This window comes from Nycticebus coucang, chromosome 9 (genome assembly GCF_027406575.1).
Source record: "Nycticebus coucang isolate mNycCou1 chromosome 9, mNycCou1.pri, whole genome shotgun sequence".
Classification (NCBI taxonomy): domain Eukaryota; kingdom Metazoa; phylum Chordata; class Mammalia; order Primates; family Lorisidae; genus Nycticebus; species Nycticebus coucang.
Window position 1 is genome coordinate 32834177 of NC_069788.1, and position 24693 is coordinate 32858869.

The following is a 24693-nucleotide window of genomic DNA, read 5'->3' on the forward strand; positions in this document are numbered from 1 at the left end:
TTTTCTTAACCTTCCCAGCAAATCCCTTTTAAGAGCGATGATTTCACTCCATCTCATTTCTGCTTCCTTCTACTCAGGAACCTATCAGTGCATCTTTAGATATAGGAATGTGTACAGTATGGCAACCAAAGACGTCACTGTTCACCCACTGCCTCTGGAGGCAAATATCATGGTTGATCCGTTGGAAGCCAGTGTTCCCTGCAGTGGTTTCCATCACATCAAATGCTGCATAGAGGAGGATGAAGACTACAATGTAACCTTCCAGATAGGCTCTTTGTTCATTCCTGCTGGTAAGATGCCCACTGCTGGATTGTTGGCATTTGTTACTTCACGTATGGGGTGTCTGCAAACACACTATTAAAAAAGAGATCAGGAAATACAGGACTGTATCATCAGAGATAGAATCAACAAAGTAGAATCGCAGGAACCTTCCGTTTGCTTGTGGCTCATGGTTCATTGGTTTGTGGCTAAACCTTGGGAGTCTGTGAGGGTGGAGCCCATTCTTGTTAGTGGAAGCTATTGAAGACAGTTTAGCGATACCTTCAGAGGATTGGCACCTCCTCCGTGTAGCAGACTAGATATTCTGATAGTCTCTCTCTCCATGCTATAAAAGTGCCACAAAAATATTTTTAAATGCATAATTGAGCATGCAAAAAAGTAAGAGAAATAACCAAGAACTAAAAACAGAGGAAAAATATTAGAGCTGAGACTTTAACGAATGCTAAAGTTTCGTGAACATTCGTCAATATCAAAAACCCTGGAATCCTAGGTTTTAAGACTCTGGAGGATATTTGAGAAATGACTTTGCTCTCTGAGCAGTAACTGAGGCCTCTCCAAACAATTCACAAAATATCAGAATCTTCAAAGGGTTACATGCTTAATAATAGAATAGGCAAGGGAAAGCAAAATCTACCTGCCAGAATTAAGAGGATGGTCTCATCTCTGGGTTGACAAAAAGTTTCCCCTGAGAAGTGTAATCATCCTGTTGTCATCGGGTTTGGACTTGGAGTTTATACTCTCTGAGGTTCAGGACATCTGAGCTGAAGTTGAAGTTGTCCATTGGTAGCCTTCTATGGCATTTGGCAAAAAAAAAGAAAGAAAGAAAGAAAAAAAAAACCCAGATTCTCTCTGGCAGATGTGCCTTCAATCCAAATCCCTTGGAATTTCTAAAGATTCAGGTCAAGCAAACATGAGCCCAAACCCCCAAATCTCAAAACAGAAACACCTTCATGAGGGATTTATAAGCTCATTCATTTTTTTCCAATAAATGTTCTCAAGGACTTGCTCAAGGCAAGTCCATAGCAGGCAATGCCAGGGAGACCAGAGAGGAAGGGCACATATTTGAACACCTAGAAGGTCCCTATCGTAAAAGGCAATACATATAACATTAAATATCCAAAAACAAGTAATACGGATTGAACAAAAAAAATGCAACTTCAGAAAAAAGGCTGCAGTGTTTAGAGAAGGCCGCCTGTTCAGGGAGATCCATATGGAAACATTTCAACATTCTGTGATCCCCAAGTGACACTCTACACTTTCTGTGTGCCACACACTGAGGTCAGCACTGGGAGAGGCAAACGTACTGAAGACCAGGCCCTTCCTCTGTAGGGGCTTATGGTCTAGTGGAGGAGAAAGACCCAGAAAGGGTGACTCTAAACCAATGCGGTAGAGGCAGGATAGGACGGGTAAAGGCATCAGGCACAGGCCTGATGGGCTTTAGATAGGAAGAGGGGTCCCAGGGAGGCTGAAAAGGCTTTCTGATTGTCAAAAAGGTGTGGCAGGGACGTGGGCTCCACAGTGGTAGAGGTGAAGTTTGGGCTAGTGCATATGCAAATGGGGCTTGTTTACTTCCAAGAGCCAGAGGCAAAACCATGTAAATATCATCGGTAAAATCACATTAAAAAGGAATGTGGCACATTCCTGGGAAAGTTTATCCATATTAAATCGTCTTAACAAAATCTGTGCTTTGGATACTCATGTTGTGACTTAATTCTTTCAACATCTCTGTCTTTTAGCAAAAGAAGTCACTATAAAGCAAGTGTGCTACAAACACAAGTTCAGTGCAGTCTCAGTTTCCTGGTGTTCAAAAACTATTGAGGTGTTCTGTCACTTTACCAACGCTGCGAATACTTCAGTCCGGAGCCAATCTATGAAGCTGAATCTGGTACCTGGTGAGAGCATTTGGCTACTTTAAAGTGTTATTGTCTGAACAGTGATTCATTTATTCTTTGGCTCCCTCCTCCCTCTGTCTAATCACTGTCTGTTAGACACCTTCACTGTGGCCTCAGGCTCCCCACGGGGAATGGAAAGAAATAAGCTGTGTTCTGGGGCCCAAGCCTAGGGGAGAGATATGTGGATTAAAAAGACAGACGGGTTGGGCGGCACCTGTGGCTCAAGGAGTAGGGCGCCAGTCCCATATGCCGGAGGTGGCGGGTTCAAACCCAGCCCCGGCCAAAAGAGACAAAAAAAAAAAAAGACAGACGGGTAAAGGACACATGGCAGGGTGGCTGGAAGAGGCTCCCTGGTTTAGCTTTGCTGAAGGTAGTGGGGGGAGAGGGGCGTGATCCAGAAGGCTTGAAGAAGAACTGGACTCCTGTGTCTGGGAGGCTGAGTGGTTCACCAGGCAGGTAGGAGCAAAAGTGTCTGTGTGAGGTTGGGATTCTTTGGAAATCTCAGTGAAGGAAGGATGTCTCTACTAGCACTCTTTTCCCAAGACACAGCTACATGAAAAGAACTGATCTGCAGGGTAGACGGTGCCTTTCCCAGCCTTTGCCGTGACTGAGCCAATATGCCCTTGCGTGACGCCTTCATGGGGGAAGGTCCTGACGTGTGCAGCCATTTCTATCAAAGCCCAGGCTGACAAGCTCTCCTCAGAGCAGCAGAGTGGAAGGGATAAATGTGACCCTAAGCAACCTCCCTCCCCCAATTTGAATCTTCCCACTGACAGGACTCCTGACACGTGAAGCAGCCATGGCTCTATCACCAAGCTTGTTTGAGGTTACTGAGTCATTTGTGGTCATTCTCGCACGTGTTGGTCACTAGGCCCGGACACCAAAGCAGGAAGCAATTTAGAATCTCTGTCCCCAGACACCACCAAGCACGGCCCCTCCAGGGGGCAGCAAAGGTCACCCTGTCACTGTCCCTGCCCTCCTTCCCTCATCTTAGCCAAGGTGTTTTATTCCCCTCTTTCTTTATACCATATCTGGTATTCCTTTTCCCAGCATAAATTACTTATGTATTTTAATATTTTATACAGTAATTAAATCACAATTAATGGGGTGGCACCTGTGGCTCAAGGAGTAGGGCACCGGTCCCTATATGTCAGAGGTGGCAGGTTCAAACCCAGCCTCAGCCAAGAAACCACAAAAAAAAAAAAAAAAAAAAGAGAAATCACAATTAATGCTAAATGGGAATGTTGCTGAGGGAAGGGTCTACACATCAGAGACTTCAGCAAACATCATTTCCCCGTCCCTGTCTGGCCGTGAGTGGAAGTGAACTAGAGCCACCGTTAGGGGAAGCCGGAGAAGGAGTGTCAGGAACAGGGACTCATTTGTTCGCTCACTGCCTCATCCATCCACCCAATAAATACCTGTTAGACACCTTCACTGTGGCCAGCTCCAGCTCACCACGGGGGACTGCAAAGAAATAAGTTATGTCACAAGGCCTCGAGCCTAGGGGAGGCGAGGCTAAGGCTAGGAGATTCAGGCCAGGGCAGCCTGGACTGTGGCCGGGCTTCTCAACCTTCGCAGCTCACCGGAATCACCAGGGTTGCTTAGAAAAACTTCCGATCCCCGATCCCCAGCCCCAGAGGTTCTGATTGACTCTGCATGGATGTTGGCTTTTTCAGAAGCTCCCTGCGTGATTGTAGGATGCCACAGTTGAGAATCTCTAGATTAAGGCATAAGCTGTGTGAGAAAAAGCAAGTACAGATTACAGAAGTCAGGTTTGTGTGGAAAGCGGTAAGAAGCTTTGGAAAATCAGGGGCAAAACTAAGACATTGGGTGGCTCCGAGGTCACTGAAATGAACAGAAACATGATTTCAAATACCAAACTTCTGCCTCCAGCCGACCTTATTTCTGTCACCTTTTCTCTTCCTCCCGGCTTTATTTCTGTGTCACCATCACAGGGAAGAACATCACATGCCAAGACCCCACACTGGGTGTGGGGGAGCCCGGGAAGGTCATCCAGAAGCTGTGCCAGTTCTCAGACGTCCCCGGCAGCCCCGGCAGTTCTCTCGGGGGGACCATCACTTACACATGTGCAGGCTCCCAGTGGGAGGAGACGAGGAACAACTGCATCTCTGCCCCGATAAACAGTCTGCTCCTGCTGGCCAAGGTGATCCTTAAACCCTTGACACGGAGCTCCTGGTGGGGACATCTGTCTAGGGGATCAAATTTCTCCCCAGGAAAAGTGGGCTATGAGATTGTTCATGTGGCTCTAGAAGGTACTTTTCTGTGCTTATGTCCGAAGGAGGTGCAACCCTACCAACGCTTCAAAATGTTTTAATTCAAATATGAAGGCAACAGAATATGTGTTCTGCTCTAGAACAGGCTGGACAGCTTGACTTTGACATCTCACTACCTGTGTCCAAGGAGCAGTGATATTATCCTCTCTCCATTGCCTTTTTTGAATAATTTGGATGTCGAGCAAATAGGTCTAAGCTTTTCAGAAAGAGGAACAATATAAAAAATAAGATTCATTGATTAAAAGTGATAGTTGGGCATGACATTTTTATAGGTTTGAGATTGGGTCAGGCACAGTGGCTCACACCTGTAATCCTAGGATTCTGGGAAGCCAAGCCGGTAGATTGCCTGAGCTCAGGAGTTTGAGACCAGCCTGAGTGAGAGTGAGACCCCCTGTCTCCACTAAAAAAAGGAAAACTAGCCGGGCCTGGCGGTGGGCACCTATAGTCCCAGTTGCTTGGGGAGAGTGAGGCAGGAAGATCGCTTGAGCCCAAGAATTTGAGGTTGCTGTGAGCCGTGATGTGGCTGTGCCACTGTACCCAGGGTGACTGAGTGATATTCTTTCTCAAAAAAAAAAGAGAGGGGGACAGAAGGAAAGAAAGAAAAGAAAAAAGGAAGATAGAAATTCTAATTTGAGCTTAATGTGGGCCTTAGCCCCAATTCTAGATACTTAGATACACTTTCCGTGGAAACGGGCTCCTGCCTGTCCATCATGTTCCGTTGGATCTGTCCATTCAGCTTGTAGCTTTGGGGGCACTTCCTGTGTGCCAAGTTGTGACTTGTACTGTGTTAGGCATTATAGGATAAGCAAAGCATGCAAAGAAATGTAACACATGATATCCATGTTTTTAAGGAGTTTGTAATTTAACTGGAATGATATTGAAATTAAAACAGTTTCACTAGAGATGTCACAGATGTAAAATACATTAAATAAAACAAGTGCTTGTGCATTCAGAGGAAGGAACTCCCCTGGGTTGGAACACTCGTCAGAAGCTTCCTATCGAACATAGACACTGAGCTCATTCTATGTGTGAGCAGGAGTTAGAGAGTCAGGAAACAGAAGTGTGAGCATTACAGGGAAGGTGACCATATCATCATATCGTCCGCCATCCGCATCAGGACTCATTCTGAGCATAAAAGAGGGCACTCTTCATAGTCACACCGGGAGAGACGACGTAAACAAGAACTATAGCAGGAAAATTAGGAAGGACAGTCACTTTACTGACAAGCAGGGTTAGCGACTGGAGGCAAAGCCGAGTGGCAAATACCCTTCCATGTGTACTACCACAGTGACCATTTTACTCCACTTTAATTGAGTAAAATTGAGTTCTCTAGAAATCACACCTCTCCTCCTTCGTTCTTCCCCTGGAAGATTAGATTAACATACCTTCTATTGCTCGCCGTACATGTGAGCCTTATGCCATATTCCATTTTGAGGAGCGCGCACGGGTGGTTTTGAGATAAGTACATTACCTTACGGTGCATACTTCCTTTTGTGGGAATGGAGAAAAAGGGGAACTTCTGACCTGAGAGATCTGGCCAGGAGTGGATCTTTCAGGTTTGATAGCTGGAACAATTGACGCGTTGTCGGTTTTGACTCCTGTTCTATTAGGCTTTGACCCGGAGCCCCTCTCAGGAAGAGAAGCTCCCTACCTACCTGCAGGATCTTTCTGTTCGCACAGACCTGGTGAAACACGAAATCCTCTCATCTCCTGGGAGCCTGGGAGCCATTATTAACATCCTTGATTTGCTCTCCACAGTTCCAATCCAAGTAAATTCAGAAATGATGACGGTGAGTTGGCCTCAACTTTGCGGGAGTTTTGGGTCTTTGGGTCACCCTTTAGGACTTGTGTTCAAGAAACATGATTCCTCCCAGTGGTAGCTTCTTCTCTGTCTTTTCCAGAGCAACACTCTGGATGTTAGAGTCACGTGCTTTGCCAGTTACAGCTTTTAGGACATGAGGGAGTATTTCCAGTACTTATTTGGGGACCTTAAGAATATTTCCTCAGTGAATTTCTGCTTTAGTTTCTTCTTTAAAACAGAAAGAATTCTCATCTGATTTCCAGGAAAACTAGGAGTTAAAGGTTTTCAGAATATGTGCAAAGGTCTAGCACTAAACATGAATTTTGAAGCAATCAGGGTTCTGGGAGGAAAGAGTTTACTTACTCATAAGAGTTCAAATGCAGAGGCTTTAATGAAGGGGTTCTTACAGAGGGAAAAACCAGGGTTACCAAACCAATTAACAAACAAATAAGAAGTAAGGAGGCACGCAGAGATCAGCAACAATACCAGCCCCCTAGTGAAAGGAGAGGAAATGGTGCAGACAGAGTCTACCTTGGAGGAGGGACCAGTCCGCAGGGAACAAGGGCTTGGAACCCCACAGCTATAACCAGAGCATGCTGAGAAGTATGAGGACCAGGGACAGGGGGTGGTGGGCAGCTGGGAAAATGTATCTCAGCCTCTACCTTCTCCCATCCTCCCATCTCCTGCCAGTGCTGCGCATGGGCAGAACCCAACCAGAGGCCAAGTGGCAACAAGCTTAGGGACAGAGTCCCAAGAGGTTGTGTATGTTTCCTAGGACTGGTGTCATACATAGCTTACAATGATAGAAATTTATTCTCATACAGTTCTGGAGGGTAGAAGTCTAAAATCAAGGTATCTGCAGGGCTACAGCCCCTCCAGAGGCTTCAGAGGACACCCCTTCTTTGCCTCTTCCAGCTCCTGGCAGCTTCGGTCACTGTGGCTTGTGACTGCAGGACTCGGTGTGACTCTGTCTTCAGATGGCCTCTTACTCTCCACTTGTCTTCTCTTCCTCTGTCTCTGTAAGAATATTTGTCACTAGATTTGGGGTCCACCTAGCTAATCCGTGATCAATCCTTAATTTAATTAGATCTACTCCAAATAAGGAAACATTCATAAGTTTAATTATTAGGGTATATCATGGCGGGGGGGGGTGTCGGGAGTATCATTTCAAGATTCTATAGGGTTCATACTTCCCAAGAACAGAACAAGGCAAAGAAGGGCAAATAATTTACATTGGGGGATAGCCTGAATGGAAAAATGGCAAGCCCACGTACATTTATGGGAGAGGAAATAAAGTTGTATTGCATGTGGCTTGGCGCCTGTAGCTCTGCAGCTAGGGTGCCAGCCATACACACCGGGGCTGGTGGCTTTGAACCTGGCTAGGGTCTGCCAAACAACAATGACAACTACCACAAAAAAATAACCGGGCGTTGTGGTGGGCACCTGTAGTCCCAGCTACTAGGGAGGCTGAGGCAAGAGACTGGCTTGAGCCCGAGAGTTTGAGGTTGCTGTGAGCTGTGATGCCACAGCACTCTGCTGGGGGTGACATAGTGAGACTCTGTCTCAAAAAAAAAAAAAATTGTATCGCACAAAAGAAAGATGCCTTTGACCACACTTGCATAGCTCATTTGATGCTCAGGATTTGAGATGGTCTTCTGAACATCCTCACCCTTGCTGGTAAGATTCCACCCACCAAAAACACTTTACAGGCCTGAGATCTAAAAGAAAATACAATAAAATAATAAATACCTCTGCCAGCCTGCTGGGTTGGCCTTGGTGAGCAGGATGTGTCTGTGTGTGGGGGGAGTTTCACTTCTTAGGGACCCACCCTCTGCTAACCTGTGCCGTAAGAAGGCAGGTCACAGATCCCACTGCCTGGGATGCTTCCTTTTCCTCTGTTCTTTTCCTCTTACCTGTGTCCACTTAACCAGTTTCTAGGGAGACGTTATTTTTTGTTTTTTATGACTGAAAGAATTCGGTTGGTTTGATCGCATGCCGTGTCATTTACAGCACATGCTTTCTACTGTGAACATCATCCTCAGCCAGCCGTCCTTGAACACCTGGAAGGTTTTACATCAGCTACAGATCAACCATGGTTCCCAGCTACTGCACTCTGTGGAACGATTTTCCCGAGCGCTGCAGTTAGAAGATAAGCCCTCCCTGTCCTTCTGCCAAGCCAATGTGCAGCTGACCAGCATGGTCATCAAACCCAGCCACCCTGAAGCCTATGAACAGAGGTTTGTTTTCTCAGAGGCTGACCTCTGGGGCAACATAATCATTGACAAGAGCCAGCTGGAAAACTTGGAGCCAGATTCATCTATTGTCACTGTGGCTTTCCCAACTCTCCAAGCCATCCTGGCCGAGGATGATCAGAAAAGGAATTTTGCAAACAGCTTAGTGATGACGACCACTATCAGCCACAACATAACCACGCCGTTCAGGATTTCCATGACCTTTAAGAACAACAGCCCTTCAGCGAGGGAAGCAAAATGTGTCTTCTGGAACTTCAGCCTCGCCAACCACACTGGGGGCTGGGACAGCAGTGGGTGTCATGTTGAAGAAAGCAATGAGGACAATATCACCTGTGTCTGTGACCACCTAACTTCATTCTCTGTCCTCATGTCCCCTGACTCCCCAGACCCTGGTTCTCTCCTGGGGATCTTGCTGGATATCATTTCTTACATCGGGTTGGGCTTCTCCATCCTGAGCTTGGCAGCCTGTATAGTCGTGGAAGCTGTCGTGTGGAAATCAGTGACCAAGAACCGGACTTCCTACATGCGCCACGTTTGCATAGTGAACATTGCTGCCTCCCTTCTGGTTGCCGACACTTGGTTCATTGTGGTCGCCTCCATCCAGGACAGTCACTATGTGCTCTGCAGGACGGCCTGTGTGGCCGCCACCTTCTTCATCCACTTCTTCTACCTCAGCGCCTTCTTCTGGATGCTGACCCTGGGCCTCATGCTCTTCTACCGCCTGGTTTTCATTCTGCACGAGGCCAGCAAGTCCACGCAGAAGGCCATTGCTTTCTGTCTTGGCTATGGCTGCCCTCTCGCCATCTCTGTCATCACGGTGGGGGCCACCCAGCCACAGGACATCTACACGAGGAAGGATATCTGTTGGCTTAATTGGGAGGACACCAAAGCCCTGCTGGCCTTTGCCGTCCCGGCACTGATGATTGTGGTTGTGAACGTGACCATCACAGTTGTGGTCATCACCAAGATCCTGCGGCCTTCCATTGGAGACAAGCCGTGCAAGCAGGAGAAGAGCAGCCTGTTTCAGATCACCAAGAGCATTGGGGTCCTCACGCCGCTCCTGGGGCTCACTTGGGGCTTTGGTCTCGCCACCGTGTTCCCAGGGACCAGCCTGGTATTCCACATCATATTTGCCCTTCTCAATGCTTTCCAGGTAAGTTTGGCAGTGCTGAGCGCTCAGGAAGCTTTTATTTCTGTGGGACAAATGAATACTAGAAACATAAACAGGAGAAGGAATGGGGAATGAATTTAGTTCCGAGGAAGCCTGAGCCCTAAAGAGCAGTAATTATAAGAATTCACTGAGACAGAAGGGATACATACCTCTGCTCCCTTGGAAATTCATACTTTTTATTACCTCCATTATAATTTAGTTGTGTATGCTGGTCTCTCGTAAATGTCCAATTACACAAGTAGAGGAAAGCCCTCGTTCTAAATTGAATTCTGCTATTTATTCAGGATTATCTTGGTGCCATTTGTTATTTTCTAAATGAAAATCCTGTCTTTGTGAGGACAGGGATTGCATTGCTCTTGTTATATCCATAGCACCTTCTAGAGACCTTGGCACAGAGTAGGTTCTCTGTAACTACATGAATGAATTGAGCACCGCATGCTACATAGTAGGTTCTCTGTAACTACATGAATGAATTGAGCGCTGAATCCTACATAGTAGGTTCCCTGTAACTACTCGAATGAATTGAGTGCTACATGCTACATAGTAGGTTCCCTGTAACTACTCGAATGAATTGAGCGCTGCCTGCTACATAGTAGGTTCCCTGTAACTACTCGAATGAATTGAGCACTGCATGCTACATAGTAGGTTCCCTATAACTACTCGAATGAATTGAGCACTGCATGCTACATAGTAGGTTCCCTGTAACTACTCGAATGAATTGAGCGCTACATGCTACATAGTAGGTTCCCTGTAACTACTCGAATGAATTGAGCGCTGCATGCTACATAGTAGGTTCCCTGTAACTACTCGAATGAATTGAGCGCTACATGCTACATAGTAGGTTCCCTGTAACTACTCGAATGAATTGAGCACTGCATGCTACATAGTAGGTTCCCCGTAACTACTCGAATGAATTGAGCACTGCATGCTACATAGTAGGTTCCCCGTAACTACTCGAATGAATTGAGCGCTGCATGCTACATAGTAGGTTCCCTGTAACTACTCGAATGAATTGAGCGCTGCATGCTACATAGTAGGTTCCCTGTAACTACACAAATGAATTGAGCGCTGCATGCTACATAGTACGTTCACTGTAACTACTCGAATGAATTGAGCGCTGCATGCTACATAGTAGGTTCCCTGTAACTACTCGAATGAATTGAGCGCTGCATGCTACATAGTAGGTTCCCTGTAACTACACAAATGAATTGAGTGCTGCCTGCTACATAGTAGGTTCCCTGTAACTACATGAATGAATTGAATGCTGCATGCTACATAGTAGGTTCCCTGTAACTACTCGAACGAATTGAGTGCTGCATGCTACATAGTAGGTTCCCTGTAACTACACAAATGAATTGAGCACTGCATGCTACATAGTAAGTTCCCTGGAAATATTTGTTGATAAAAAAATCAAAGAATGAAGGCCCTAATATCAGACAATCTGCTTAATTATAATAACACGGAAAGACATCTTTGCTCTCCTGCAGCACATAACCAATTTTAATATAATGCAAACCAGTTTGTTAGAAGAGCTAAAACAGAGGTGTACAATAAGGTTTTGACACACAAAGAAAAGGGGTGATTAATCCTGTTTCACCCAACAGAGAGGTGGTAAGGATAGAAAAACCTGTCCAAGGATACGTGCCCCAGTGAGGGAGGGACTAAAAAGGGCTGGAAGTGAAACTAAGATATTGCCTCCTAGATGCCTTTTGCCACAACCATATCAACCCCACTTTCTGCTATAGGCCTCTGTCTCCAAACTATAGGGCTCATATCTAATGACCTTCGTAGTATGCCTCAGTTGGAAGAAACTAGTTGTCCTACCCAATACCCTCAATTCTCATCACAACCGTGTGGGCGGCACTGTAGACACAGAGGTGTATTTAATAGCATAGCCAGCCTGACCTCCAGTTCACAAGTGAAGGAAAATGGGGAAATAGAAAATATCCTCCCAACAGCATGACGTTTTGAGTCCCTTAGTGTGGGCCTATGGTGTGCTGTACTCATTCCATAGACTCAGATGGGGAAAGAGACAGCACAGATTCATACCAGGTTAATAAAGGACTTGTTATTTTGCTAGACCAGCAGTTCCCAAACTGTGGGGTCATAACCCACAGGAACTGTATTAAAGGGCTGCAGCATTAGGAAGGTTGAGAACCACTGTGCTAGACAATCAAATGTGATTAAAATGCACTTCTTTTTAATCCTTTTTCTCAGGGCTTATTCATTTTACTCTTTGGATGCCTCTGGGATCTGAAGGTAAGAACCATGATAGTTTCATGCTTCTAGAAAAATCTAAAGCACTTGTGATACGTTTAAGTCCTGATAACTTCTTTTCAACAATGCAGGTTCAGGAAGCTTTGCTGAATAAGTTTTCTTTGTCCAGATGGTCTTCACAGCACTCAAAGGTAAGCCTTTTCTCTGCAGAGACTTTCCATCTTGTATCCTCACGTGCTCCACAGGAAGAGAAAGCACCAAATTTCTACCTTGGATTTTGATCCACAGGGCTGCATACATTGCAAGCCTTATTCTGCTTATTAAACATGGCCGTGGAGCCATGGGTAAGATGCTACTCCACATACTTAAATAGATGTTAAATAATAGATAGTATAAGCTTACAGTTAAAATCAAACTTTCAACGAGAAGTAATCTGGGGGGAATTCATGGCATTAGAGAAAACAATTTGAGGGATAATAACAGAATTTCCTATAGTTCATTTTGGAACATAGTTGTTGCCCTGGAAAATAATTGACTGTCATTCACATGTAGGAAGATGCTAAAAACCTACTAAATAATAAAACATGTATATGAAGTTTACTTTTCTAATACAGATCCTAAGATTCTAGTATCTCCATCAATGCAGCCTCAAAGGGGTGAGAATAGAGATGTAGGCAGTGACCACTAGAGGGCGGCAAAACCAACCAACCTCCTCATGGTCTAACAAGTAATGACCTTGCGATTTTCTCTGCTTCTCTCTTCAGTCAACATCCATAGGTTCATCCACGCCTGTGTTTTCTATGAGTTCTCCAATATCAAGAAGATTTAACAATTTGTTTGGTAAAACAGGTACGTTGTGCCCTCAGGGTGCCCTGGTTGACAGAACATATTTGCTCTGATGGGGAGACTCAGGGCTGCTGCTCTCCCACTCACAATTCATGGCATCCACCTGACACGGCCTCGGTTGGGGTGGAGGTCCAGTCTAGGAGCTCACTCACATTTTCATAAATCACCAAGGGTGGGTACAGTAGGAAGCTGCCTTCAATGGGCAACTAATAATAACTCAGGAAAAATAGGATTTGGATAATCTAGACAAGCCTTTAGAGAGCGATCAAAATATCTACTATAAAGATGGAAACTATAAATTGCTGACCTGTCAAACACAGAGTCCTTTCAACTCAGTTACATGGGAGTAGATAGGTCATGTTTCTGGCTTATGTTGCAGCAAAGGCTATACAGTAGAGCCTCCATAGTTGATCACTCCCTACATTGACCATTCAGTTGACCTAATTTTCATAGACCAGGCGTGGATCACATGTATGTATCAGCACACAAGGCCTAATTCCTTATGTTGACCAGTTTGCTGCAGTCCCATGGGTGGTCAACTCACAGGTTCTATTGAATTTAGAAAATCCTACTACGGGATCTCACTCTGTAGGTTTGTTTTCATTTTCTTGCCTTTTTACGAGATGTTCTTGTTTTACACATTGCCATTTATAAAACTGTGCATATGTATATGAGGGATCACCAAGTTAGCTATTCTATTACAAACACTCACAGTTCAATTTGTACCTTGAAGATATGACTTTGGGCAATAAGTCTCAGCTGTTCTGACAAATTGAAACCCCTGTTCCATGCCACCATCTCCCAACTCCAGAAATACAACCCCCAAACTTCCTTCCAGCTTTTTGAAACTGAACAGATCTCTCAAATGTGGAGTCTAAAAATGTGTCAATATTTCAGAACAAGGTTTTGCCACATAAAAGAAAATTTTGAGAATACCCTTCCGCCATTAAAACTCCAATGCAAGGGTACATGTTGGATCTATTCAGTATAGAGTATAAATGTCTAAACACAATAATTAAGTAAATGAGATAAGGTATATATTAACCAGTGTGATGTAAATGCTCCTAATTCTATATGAAATCAGCACATTGTACCCCATAAATGCATTAATGTGTACATGATCTATATGTTTATGATTTAATAATAATAAAAAAAACTCCGGAAGACTTAGTGGGGAGTTTGTTGCTTCAATTTGTCAAATTCCTCATGATACTGTCAGAATTCTACTTTTGATTTTTAAAGTCACTAATTTGATTTGTTGTGAAGAGAGCAGATCTTCCTGGTGCCAGCTCTTTCCCCAAGGTAGCAAGGCCTGGGGTTCCTGGGCATTGCCACTGGATGGCCACTCGGGGTCAGTCATAAAGCCACATTGGGCCTGTTTGAGGGTTTTGTAAGCACTGTAACTTTGCTTTATGTCATCAGCAGCCCCAAAGGTCCCCCCCAGGCAATGATGGAAACCTTGTTAGCCGTGGCAGTTCTGCACTCAGATGGTAGGGCGGGCACTTGGACCCTCCCCTTGTCCACCGAACACTTTCTACCCTCCCTCTGTGCACAACCTCCTCCCTACTCCGGGCTGCAGACACAAGCCTGTTCAGCTCCCCAGGGCTGCCCTCCTCGCTGCACCAATTATCAGCATTTTTGTTGTCATTCCTGACTCCTGCTTTTTCTCTGGTCCTGTCTTTTCTTCCCCTAGAATTTTCTCTTTTCTTTCTTTTTCCTGCCTTTATAATTTTTTGCCTTGAGCATTTCCTCCAGGTCCCTCCCAAGAGCTCCCCCACGATTGTAGTGGGGGTGAGGGGATGGGTTCCCTCCTGCAGATGTCCCTGGGCCCCTGCATGTGTTGGCATGTGGAGAGGTTACCCGCTGCCCCCTGGAGCTTCCTGTCCTTTATAGGAATCTGGCTGCTGGTGTGATGTGACATAGTTAGTGCTTGTTGGCTGCTCAGCATGCGCGAGAACAGCAGCTCTGTCTGTTCTCTGGCACACCTGGGTCTTGGAGGACGGCAGGCATGGTGGTTTCCAGGCATGGCCAAGCTTACCTGGCTCCTGGACAGAGCGTCCCTCGGTTCATTAGGAGATGTTCACACCCCAAGATCTGTGAAGGCTTGACTGTAAGGCTGAGCTGCTCCTCTGTTTTTCAGGAACGTATAATGTTTCCACCCCAGAGACAACCAGCTCATCCTTGGAAAATTCATCTAGTGCTTACTCATTGCTCAACTAAGACCAGGAAAATTCATCCCACGTGACCTCTTGAGAACTGTGGCTGTGCTTTGAAGAAAGAGATCCTTCCAAAGCTGTGGGTAACATGTTCTCTGCGCAGGTTTCTGGGAGCAGATGCTGAAAAGACTTTTTCCTTAGAGAAGAGGCTTTCTTCTGTAAAAACAGACTAAAAGTAACTGTTACGTTTATTTTTCTTCCCCCACCCCACCCCTGATGTGACACTAAATATGTATAGTATTTAAGTGAAATGCAAATCCCCCCAGGCCCAACTTCCCTGTCTATATTGTAATATAGAATTTTGAAAGACATTTGTACTTTTCACATAGTGGGCACAAAGATAAGCTTTAGCTAAAATAATAAATAAAAGGCCAGTCCCTAGGAAATGTTTCAGTGAATTCTAAGAAGGAAGGAAGGAAGAAATGGGGAAAGGGAAGGAGGGAGAGAAAGAAGAAGAAGAGAAAAAAGAACAAAGAAAAGACTGAAGAAAAACAACATTAAGGGCCACATTTGAAGATTTCCATGTTAATGATCTAATGTCATCAGTTAGATACTACAGCATGGAGAATTTGGTAAAATGAAAAACCGGAAGTAAGCCGCAGGGAATGAGTTCAGTATCTTCCTGATACCTTCTTAGCTGAAAGGAGGGAAAAGGTCCGTGGTAAAAACAGGGAGGAAGTGACATCATCGGGATGCTTTCAAGTGGATAATGATATTTATAAGACACAGGTGGAAGCAGGCACAATGCTCTTGATGCTACATGCACACGTATGTGCCTTTGCCAAGGTCTCAGCCAAGTGGCGTGAACATCCAGAGGACATATGACAAAGATCCACCTTATCAGATCCAACCAGATCCAACTACTCACTGAATTTTTTATAATTCATCAGAAAAGCCTTATATTCTTCAGTTTGTTGCATACTTTGAAATCCAAAAATAAATATTTTTTTGTACCCTTTAATTGCCAAATGTTTGCAATTAAACACATGGGACGGCAATCAGACCCTAATTGCCATGCACTTAACAGCTTTAATCAGGTACTTCTCTGTGCAGTACAGAGCAGATCTGAGTCATCTTCCAGCATTGTGTATCACTGTCCTTGTTCCTGTCATTGTTACTGTGCAGAATGGCCCTCGGTGTGTTGTATAGCTCTCCAAGGGTTATCTCTGTCAGTCTTTAATTCCCAGACCAATACACCCTAGGAGTTTTGCACGGTCTAAGTTGTGTTTATTCCAATCCCCTGGAAAGCTTCTGGAAAGAAATGTGATGGCTAGGGCCACTCCGTTCTCCTAATAATGCTTTACCTTGATGAACAGACGGCAGGGCCTTTCCAAAGCATTTGATTGGTGGTGGATTAACTGTGTGCGTGTTTTGTTCGTGTGTGCGTTTTTCATTTAAAAATACAAATATTTGTTGAGATTGCATTCATATTAGAGTTAACCATGTGCCATATATTCCACATGAAAGTCTGACCCCCAAAGGAGAAGAAGGCAGAATACGACTGTGGGGGCTGCTCAGGCTGGGTGGGCTGTGTGTGACCTTCCCAAAGATGGAGGACAAAAAGGGGCCCAGCCATTAGGGTGGTGGCAGGTGAAAAAGTCTCTATATTGAGGTTCAAAGGAGTTTTCTTTTAATATTTTAGCCCTTTAAATCCCCTCCTTTTATTTTTTTCTTTTAAATTCTACTACTGTCCCCCTTTTCTTCTTGGGGAGGGAGAAATAGGGGGCAGAGATGGGACAGTTAGATGTCCTAATGATGCTTGAAATAAATGAATTCCTTATTTCCATATATTCACAAACAACACAGACCTCTACTCCCAGGCTTACCTGAGAACCGTCACACCCCAGTCCCAGCTGAATGCTTCATTACTTAATGTCCCTAAAGGAAATGTTTAGCTATAAACGTGGGCCAAGTTCTCCAGGGAGTGATCAGCTTTGAGCAGAACTTACTTGGTACTGAAAAGATGGAGATAGGTTGGGTCTGGGATCAGTTGAATTATAACAGCATTACCTATTAGGGAAAGGATGACCTTAAGGAGTTGAATGGAAGAGAGGGGAACCAGGGTTATAGCACAGTGTTACTTAGCAGGGCCATCTGAACAGGATCAATCACAAAGCACAGCACCTGGGAGGCTTTTGTCATGTTCAAAAATGCAAATCAGACAGGAAACAGGGAGTCTCCACCGACTTCCACAGGGATTCCCTTGGGAGTCATTGTGTTTGGACCTATGAAGGGAACCTCCATAAATAACAGGACCCCGTGGTGGGGTTCCTAGGATGCAGATCTGGCCCTCTGCCCACATTCCTTAGCTAAGGCACGTTCCTATCCCAAACACACACACACACACACACACACACACACACACACGTCCGCATACACATGCAGGCATGAACCTTCACCCTTTCAAGTCACAGCACTAGATTTAAATTCCAGAAAATCTATGAAGACAAATGATTAGAGAAATGTTTGCTGGTATTCTGCCCACTGCAACACAAATAGCAACCACTACCCCTTCCCAAGAATATCCCAAAATAAATAGTAGAATTCAAAAGTGTAGAATCTGTGCATGAAAAGTGCATGAATCTGTAAATTATATGAAACCAAGAGCCTCATTTGGGCCTGAGATCACCAGTTCCCAATCAGCAATGACTACATGGCCATCAGTCATGAATTTCTGAAGGCAGGAGGCCCAGTGACTCTGGTTGGTATGGTCCACTTTGCTCATAAGCATCCAGTGTTTCCCTGGGGGTCTGACATTGCTCAGCATGTAAAGTCAGTTCCATGGCCAAAACTTAACCTGCCTTAAGGGACCTTAAGTAGGTTTCTTGCAAAGGGACCCACAAATGAGCAGCTACCAAAATATTCCCTGGGATCATTCCAAGTCCAGAGCTGCACGTCATCTCTTGGATGAATCATGTGTCCGCCCTCCTCCTCCCCGTTCCTGATTGTTCACATGGGGAAAGAGAATAATAAATGTCCATGGGGTTTTCGGATTATAGGTTGCTAAGGCCGGAAACTAAGAAATACTGTGGAAATCAGAGCTTTTTGTGGTTTGTGTAGATATATTCAGGGAGGTCTGTGCTGGAAGATTTCAGGGAAAAAAAAAAGTTACATGGAGATGAAAAAGACTGTAGCAATCAGTAAATGCAGAAGGTGGGGGGGGGGGTCTGTTATTCTGAAGGAAGTGGAGCAGAAAGGCAAGATCGTCTGAGAAGACTGAAGGAAACACGGTGGTCCTGGAGATGCCACGTAGGTGGAACGCGTTTAATTTGTGTCATGTGACTGTGAAACCAAACAGGGCCTCTGAATCCCGGAGAGCAAGCCTGTGACCCAGGCCAGCGAAAGTTGGGTCCTCCAAGTACCCAGAATAAGGAGGCTTATAGCAGACATGCCTTCCCAATGCATTTTCCTTAAACATAATGAAAATAGTCTCTCATCGTGTCAACAAGGATGTTAGCTTTGAAATTAGATGCTATAGGTTTCTAAAATCATGACCTGAGATTTTACGTAATGTCAGGATGCAGCAGTATTTCCGTCCCATGCTTGTGACCATAAAATAGGTAAATTGATCTTGTGAGCTTTCATTGTGCAAATTGCTCTTCTGTGAGATGCTCCCACTGCTGCTGTTGCAGGCTTATGCCTGTCACCCAGAATTTAACCCCCTTCTACAAACACTGAATAATCCTTTCTACCCTCCAGCATAGGGGATGGCTGAAGCTCGGACAGCTTAACTGTCAGAGGGTTGACAGCTTCCCCAACACCACCCTAGTCCCAGCAGCCACGGATAATCCAGCATGTCACAGAGCGTTTAAGCAGGGGTCCTTGAACTTTCAGAACCTATTTGTCTGGGGAACATATAAGCAGGTGCCTATTTCAACATTTCCGTGTGCCTGGGTTGGCGTTTTCGTTGACAGCTGAAAATAGAGCCCTCATGTCCTGTATAGATGAACAGCAGAATGTCGTTTCCTAAATTTCCTAATCTCAGTGAAAATGGAGTGGATAGGGGGAGAAAGGAGGGGAGACAGGCCAGTTACTGCAGCCCAGTCAGCACCAGACACCTGTCACAGCTCCAAAGACCATTCCATGTGTTGGGCATGCGGGGGGCATGGGCGTGGTGTCCTGTGATTTAGATACGGTTGTCCTGTCTGTTCTTAAACAATTACACAGAAACTCCTTCTTTCCTTTTACCTCTAAACTAGGGAGATGGGAGAGTGGAAAGGTCACCAGTGTCCATGACAGGTCCCTCTGCACAAATGGGGTGTGGTTAGGAGATTTTATGGAGACCAAATTAAAAGTGTGCTGTAAAAAGAGGCTAGGGTGGGGAAAGGCTTATTCTAGGCATGAAAGGCATCAGGCACTGATTGGCCAAGTCATGAGCAGATTGCTGTTACAGCCCACTTCCCACAACATTGAACAACAAAACCTGGGGGTGACTCTGGGCTGTGCCTCGTGGGAACCAATTTCGATTGGTGTCACCCTTGGTCCTCCCTCCTGCCAACCAGCCGTCATGCCCCGAGTTGCGGGAAGAGGTGTTTGATGTGCACCGTTGACTGTTTCTTTTCTGGAACTGTGAGCCTTTTCGCTTGCCCCAAGCTCCCAGTCACAGAGGTCGCGACAGGGATCTCCAGCCGGCCTAGAGCAACAGCCTCTCCAGACTGCGGCTCCCCCGCAGCCCCGGCTGCTTCTGAGGCTTGATCGCCACCTGGTGGACAATGGAGGAGGCGCCGCATCTGCGGCCCAGCCTGGAGAGGACGGTGAGAGACGCAGAGTTAGCCTTGGGGTCAGCACGCAGTGAGGTAATTTGGGTCATGTGAACAGAGTGGGCTATTGGATGTAGAAACCAGGAATGAAGAATTTTTCTCACCCCCACTTTCTAACTCCTTTATCTTGTAATCCTTGCAGGGGAACGGGGTAAGTGAGCAGATGGCACGTTGGCACCCTGGCTTTGCAGTGGCATGCGTTTCTGAGGCACACCAGCTGGGACTGCTGACTCCTTTTCCTTTCCTCTCGTACGTGGAGCCAACAGCAAAGCCAAAAGTAGCCCCAGAAATGACAGGCTTCTGGAAAGTAGTTTGAGCAGGGAAAATGGGAGCCTCCCAAGTGTCGTGGGACCTTAACGTTTATTCTGTCAATGTGGCTGCAAAAGCATTAGCTGAGACTGTCCTATTCCCTTTCCTAATCCATCTGTTGAAAGCTGCTGCTGGGCTAGATTTTCACGTCCATCCAGAGTGAATCTGCAGCCATCGGGTGCTATCTGGCCATCCTGGCAACAGCTGAGGCCAGGAGGCAAGTCCCTTAGCCTGGCCACGGAGTGCACATTGCCCAACTGTCTGACCCGAGAAGATGCTGGGGAAGTAACCATGGCCAGCTGCAGGAAGGGCAGGTCCTTGAAGCCGAGGGACAAGCTGGGCCGGCCTTATGTAAGAGTGGCATGGCTCGGACTAAGTCAGTCGTGGCACAGCCACGTATACCTAGACTCCTGGGGAAGAAAAAAGGTGGTCTTTGTTATGGGTCTCAGTCTAGGGGGCCATAGGCCTCATACCTAGTGAGAAGTGAGAAGGCAGACGGTTTCTCAGAGCGGGGGAGGGGGTGGGAGATGGGCAGAGTTTGGGGGGTGTCAATGCCTAGGGATGCTGCTCCTCCCACCTTAGGAATAGCTCTCACTTCTTCCCCCTTGCAGTGGGCATGACTTTAACAAAAACAAAGTCTCAGGGAGAGATAAGATTAACAAGCAAATATGTCTGGGAGAGGCACGAGGCAACTTAGCTTCACCGTCAAATGAAAATGCTGAGAACTATGTAACTATGTTAACCCACATTATTGAACTCCTACCACCTATGTACCTGGTGCTGTTGTTCTAAGATCTTTATGCATGTAATCCACAGCACCCCAAGGATGAGCAAATATTTTTCCTTTCATTTTTCAGTGAGAAAAACTAAGCCCAGAGAGGTAAATAACTTGCTCAGGGTCACACAGCTGAGGACCAGTAGAACCAGATGTTGAAAACAGTGACTGCGGTGCATGGTGGTTCAGTAGAATTCTCACCTGCCACAGGAGAGGCCAGAGTTTGATTCCCACTTCATGCGTCCCCATGCCCCCTTTTAGGGTGAGGGTATAATCCTAGCACTCTGGGAGGCCGAGACAGGTGGATTGTCTGAGCCCACAGGTTTGAGACCAGCCTGAGCAAGAGCAAGACACCTGTCTCTAAAATTAGCCTGGTGTTGTGGCGGTCACCTGCAGTCCCAGCTACCCCAGAGGCTGAGACAAAAGAATCACTTGAGCTGAAGAGTTTGAGGTTGCAGTAAGCTATGACACCAGGGTACTCTACAGAAGGCAACAAAGTAAGACTCTATCTAAAAAAAAAAAAAAAGGAAAAGAAAGAAAAGGAAACAGTGTCTGCCTTAAACCATATGGATGTGGAACCACCTCTCTGTAGCGTTTCTCCGTAGGGGGGCCCCTAAAGTGGGAGGGTTCCCAGTGCCCAAAATGAGAAAGGAAGAACAATGGTACAGAAAGTGTGGGGGGCGGGGGAATAATGCTTCTCCAAGCTTCCTCTCACTTTATGATTTCACCTCCAGTCAGCCCAGGACATAATGACCAGTGTTCTGGCCAAACTTCAGAGTCCACCTGCTTCCTTTCTTAAGTCTCTGATGAAATATCAAAGAATCCCTGCTGTGTTGCTTTATTGAAAGTAGATTTCAAATGAGCCATTTGGTGGACTCCCGAATGGAGCAGCTCGACTGTACTCGCCAATTTAATTTTTAGACTTCATTTAAATGAGCTTCCCGTGAGGTTCCAGTGGCGGGCGGTGTTATTTTCATTCTTGTCACAGATCTATCATACATTCTAGAGTGCTGGATGCCATTGAGACACATAGGAGGAAAACAGGATTTCCCAGAAATGACGTGTGATTCTGAGGCTGTGTTTACACACATCAAGTGGAGAACTGAGACATTTTCCCTGATAGATTTGTGTAGGTAGTGATTTTCCCTGTGATGTGGCATGCTAAAGTAGCAGCTTGCTCCCTCCCAAGAGAGGTGGATTATTTTCTTCACTTTGCACGGCCAGGTGCAGCGGGCTGCTCTTTAGCTGATGGCGGTCAGATCAGGGAGTGTAGCTTGGTGGGAAGAGTCTGTGTTCTGCAGCCTGACCGTGCTTTTCAATTCTGGGTCCACCACTTCTTGGTTTTGACTTTGGGTAAAGCGTCTCTCTTGTGACTCAATTTCCACAATGGAAAAGGGAATAGGAATGGTACAGGCCCCACAGGTGGTTATGAAATTCTTACAAAGCCCCCAAAATTGTACCTAGCATACCGTTACTACTACACAAAGTTAGTCACTATTGTTTGTATCATGCCGTGCGTATAAAAAATTACAGTAAATGTATACAATACATACAGCCATACGGGGAACCCAGATTTAGATAAGCTCTGTTCCAAATCAAAATACACCCTCCATAGTTTCACATCTAACTCAACGTTCAGTAGTCTTTAAAGTAATCCCAAAGGCACGTGTCATCCTAAATCACAATTTTACCAGGGTTTAAATTTAAATCATGCCCATTAAGGGCAGTGCCTGTGGCTCAAAGGAGTAGGGCACTGGCCCCATATGCTGGAGGTGGCGGGTTCAAACCCAGCCCCAGCCAAAAACTGCAAAAAAAATAAATAATTCATGCCCATTATGAAGCCAGACTGGAGGACTACGTGGCATAACAAGTGAGTCAGCCTGGTTAACTCTACTGCGTCTGCATCTCAAGTCAGTTTTGGTTATCTTAAATGTTATACAATTTTATTTAAACCCCAAACTAATCCATTATTTCCTATCTTTACAGATGAGCCAATTATATACTATAGCAGTGGTATAACTTAAGGCTCTCTCAGTTACAGATGACAGAACCACAACTCAAACTAATTTAAGCAAAAATAGGCACTTATTAGCTCATATGACTGGGCAAGATACTAGATGGTACACCTTCAGGTACAGTTGGATCCAGGGGCTTAAATAAAAGTGTTCTCAGAGTTCTCTTTCTTTTGTGGGTTTGCCTCCCACTGTGTGTTTATTTCATTCTAAGACAGATCTTCATGGAAAGAAAGGTATGAGGCCTATGGCCCCCTAGATTGAGACCCATAACAAAGACCACCTTTATTCTTCCCCACGAGTCCAGGTATACGTGGCTGTGCAGGGCATCACGACTTAGTCCGAGCCATGCACTGACCTGCGGAAACCTTTCCCTCAGTCAGGATTATGTCTTCTGTGAGCAACAAAGTTTCAAAGTAACAATGGCTTAAAACAGCAGTTTATTTCTCTAGCACAGAAGGTCTGTAGATAAGCATCCCAAGACTGTACAGCTCCACGGGATTCCCAGGAATCCAGATACTTCCTATTTTGATCTGCTTTTCCCAAGGTCACCACAAGGCCCCACATGGCAGCTCCCACTCTGGCCACTATGCCCCCTCCTCCGTCATTAGGATAAAAGAAGGAACTAATGGCGTGTGCACCAAGACTTTTCCAAGAAAGTTTCCCAGAAGTTCACAAGCGACATTTCTGCTTCCATTCCATTGGCCTGAGTCTGGCCACACAACCCCACCTTCCTGCAAGAAGAAAAAGAGGATGGAAGTGGGAAGCTTTTGACCAACCAGGATCCTGCATTCTATCACTGAGACAGAGGAAGAGTGGCCGTGGGAGACTCTGTCCCTGGGGCTGGTGATCTGAATGTCTCCTCTGCCTTCACTCTCTCCTCTGGCTTCCTCAGATCCCCACTTTCTACTGTTTTAATTCTCGGACCTGATAGAAATCTTAAAGCATTACTGCTATTTCTATTGACATGTTGAGTCACACATGGGTCAATTTCTCCTTAATTTGTCTAGGTTCTAAGGGAAGCTTTGACCCAGATGAGGCCACATCTCAATCCACTCTGAAATTCTGGGGTAAAACCAGGAAAGGCAAAGAGAGATGGGTCTTGTCTTCATTTCTGTCTCACTGTTAGCTCCATCTCTTGCACACACACACACACTCAGACACACTCACGCACACACACACAGCCTGTGGGCTGCACTACCTGTCTCAAGTCTTTTTTGTCGTTCCCTTTCACATCAGTACTCTTAGAGGTCACCAGCACCTGCCCCCCTGTCCCACCCCCCACCCACTAGGGTTATGATTGTTTGCTAAAGGGTCTTGACAGCTATAAGATACATACCATACATCTTTTTGAAATTTTGAGATTTTGGAAGACTATATTATGTTTATATTAAAACGAACATAGGAAAGTTGTTTCAGCCATATTTATTAATACATGGAAATGTGAGGTGACGAATCAGACATAAGATGGTATTTACAATAAAGAAAATCAAGCAAAAAAGACCTTTACATAATGTTACATGTAGATTTTCCCACATTTCATAATACCTCCCAAACTTCTGATTGTTTTAACCTTTGTAGCAACCAAACATGAATAATAGATTCTGCTATTAATTGGTTTTGTTACCTCTCAAGGCACTTTCTTTCTGTAGAATCGCCTCTGTTTACCCAAATATAAGTGTTGGACTTCAGAATCTATCTCTAAGGTTCTGCCACATTGTAAGCAAATAATACAGTTCATCAGAAAGGAAGAACTCAAGAAAGGAAGGTGCTGGATCATCTGTAATTTGGGTATAAAGACATCAATGTGAATATTACACTGTATAAGGTGTACAGGGTGGCTGAGACTTACACCCCAGAGGAGGCTAA

General features: G+C 45.4%; 1 protein-coding gene across 6 annotated transcripts in view; it reads left to right on the forward strand.

The window, feature by feature from the left end:
• ADGRF5 (adhesion G protein-coupled receptor F5) overlaps positions 1-16407 on the forward strand; it is a 104915-nt gene extending 88508 nt beyond the window's left edge. For 2 of the 6 annotated variants that reach the window (XM_053602807.1, XM_053602805.1), the window contains exons 14-22: positions 78-290; positions 2016-2171; positions 4127-4335; positions 6076-6255; positions 8277-9671; positions 11907-11948; positions 12038-12097; positions 12671-12755; positions 14893-16398. In XM_053602807.1, coding sequence (XP_053458782.1) covers positions 78-290; positions 2016-2171; positions 4127-4335; positions 6076-6255; positions 8277-9671; positions 11907-11948; positions 12038-12097; positions 12671-12755; positions 14893-14972 — 2420 coding nt within the window. In that variant the 3' untranslated portion in view covers positions 14973-16398. Of the gene's footprint in view, positions 1-77; positions 291-2015; positions 2172-4126; positions 4336-6075; positions 6256-8276; positions 9672-11906; positions 11949-12037; positions 12098-12670; positions 12756-14174; positions 14243-14892 lie in introns of all 6 variants that reach the window. The other 4 variants (XM_053602810.1, XM_053602811.1, XM_053602809.1 and 1 more) reach the window with 3 other exon arrangements.
• The last annotated feature ends 8286 nt before the right edge of the window (positions 16408-24693 follow it).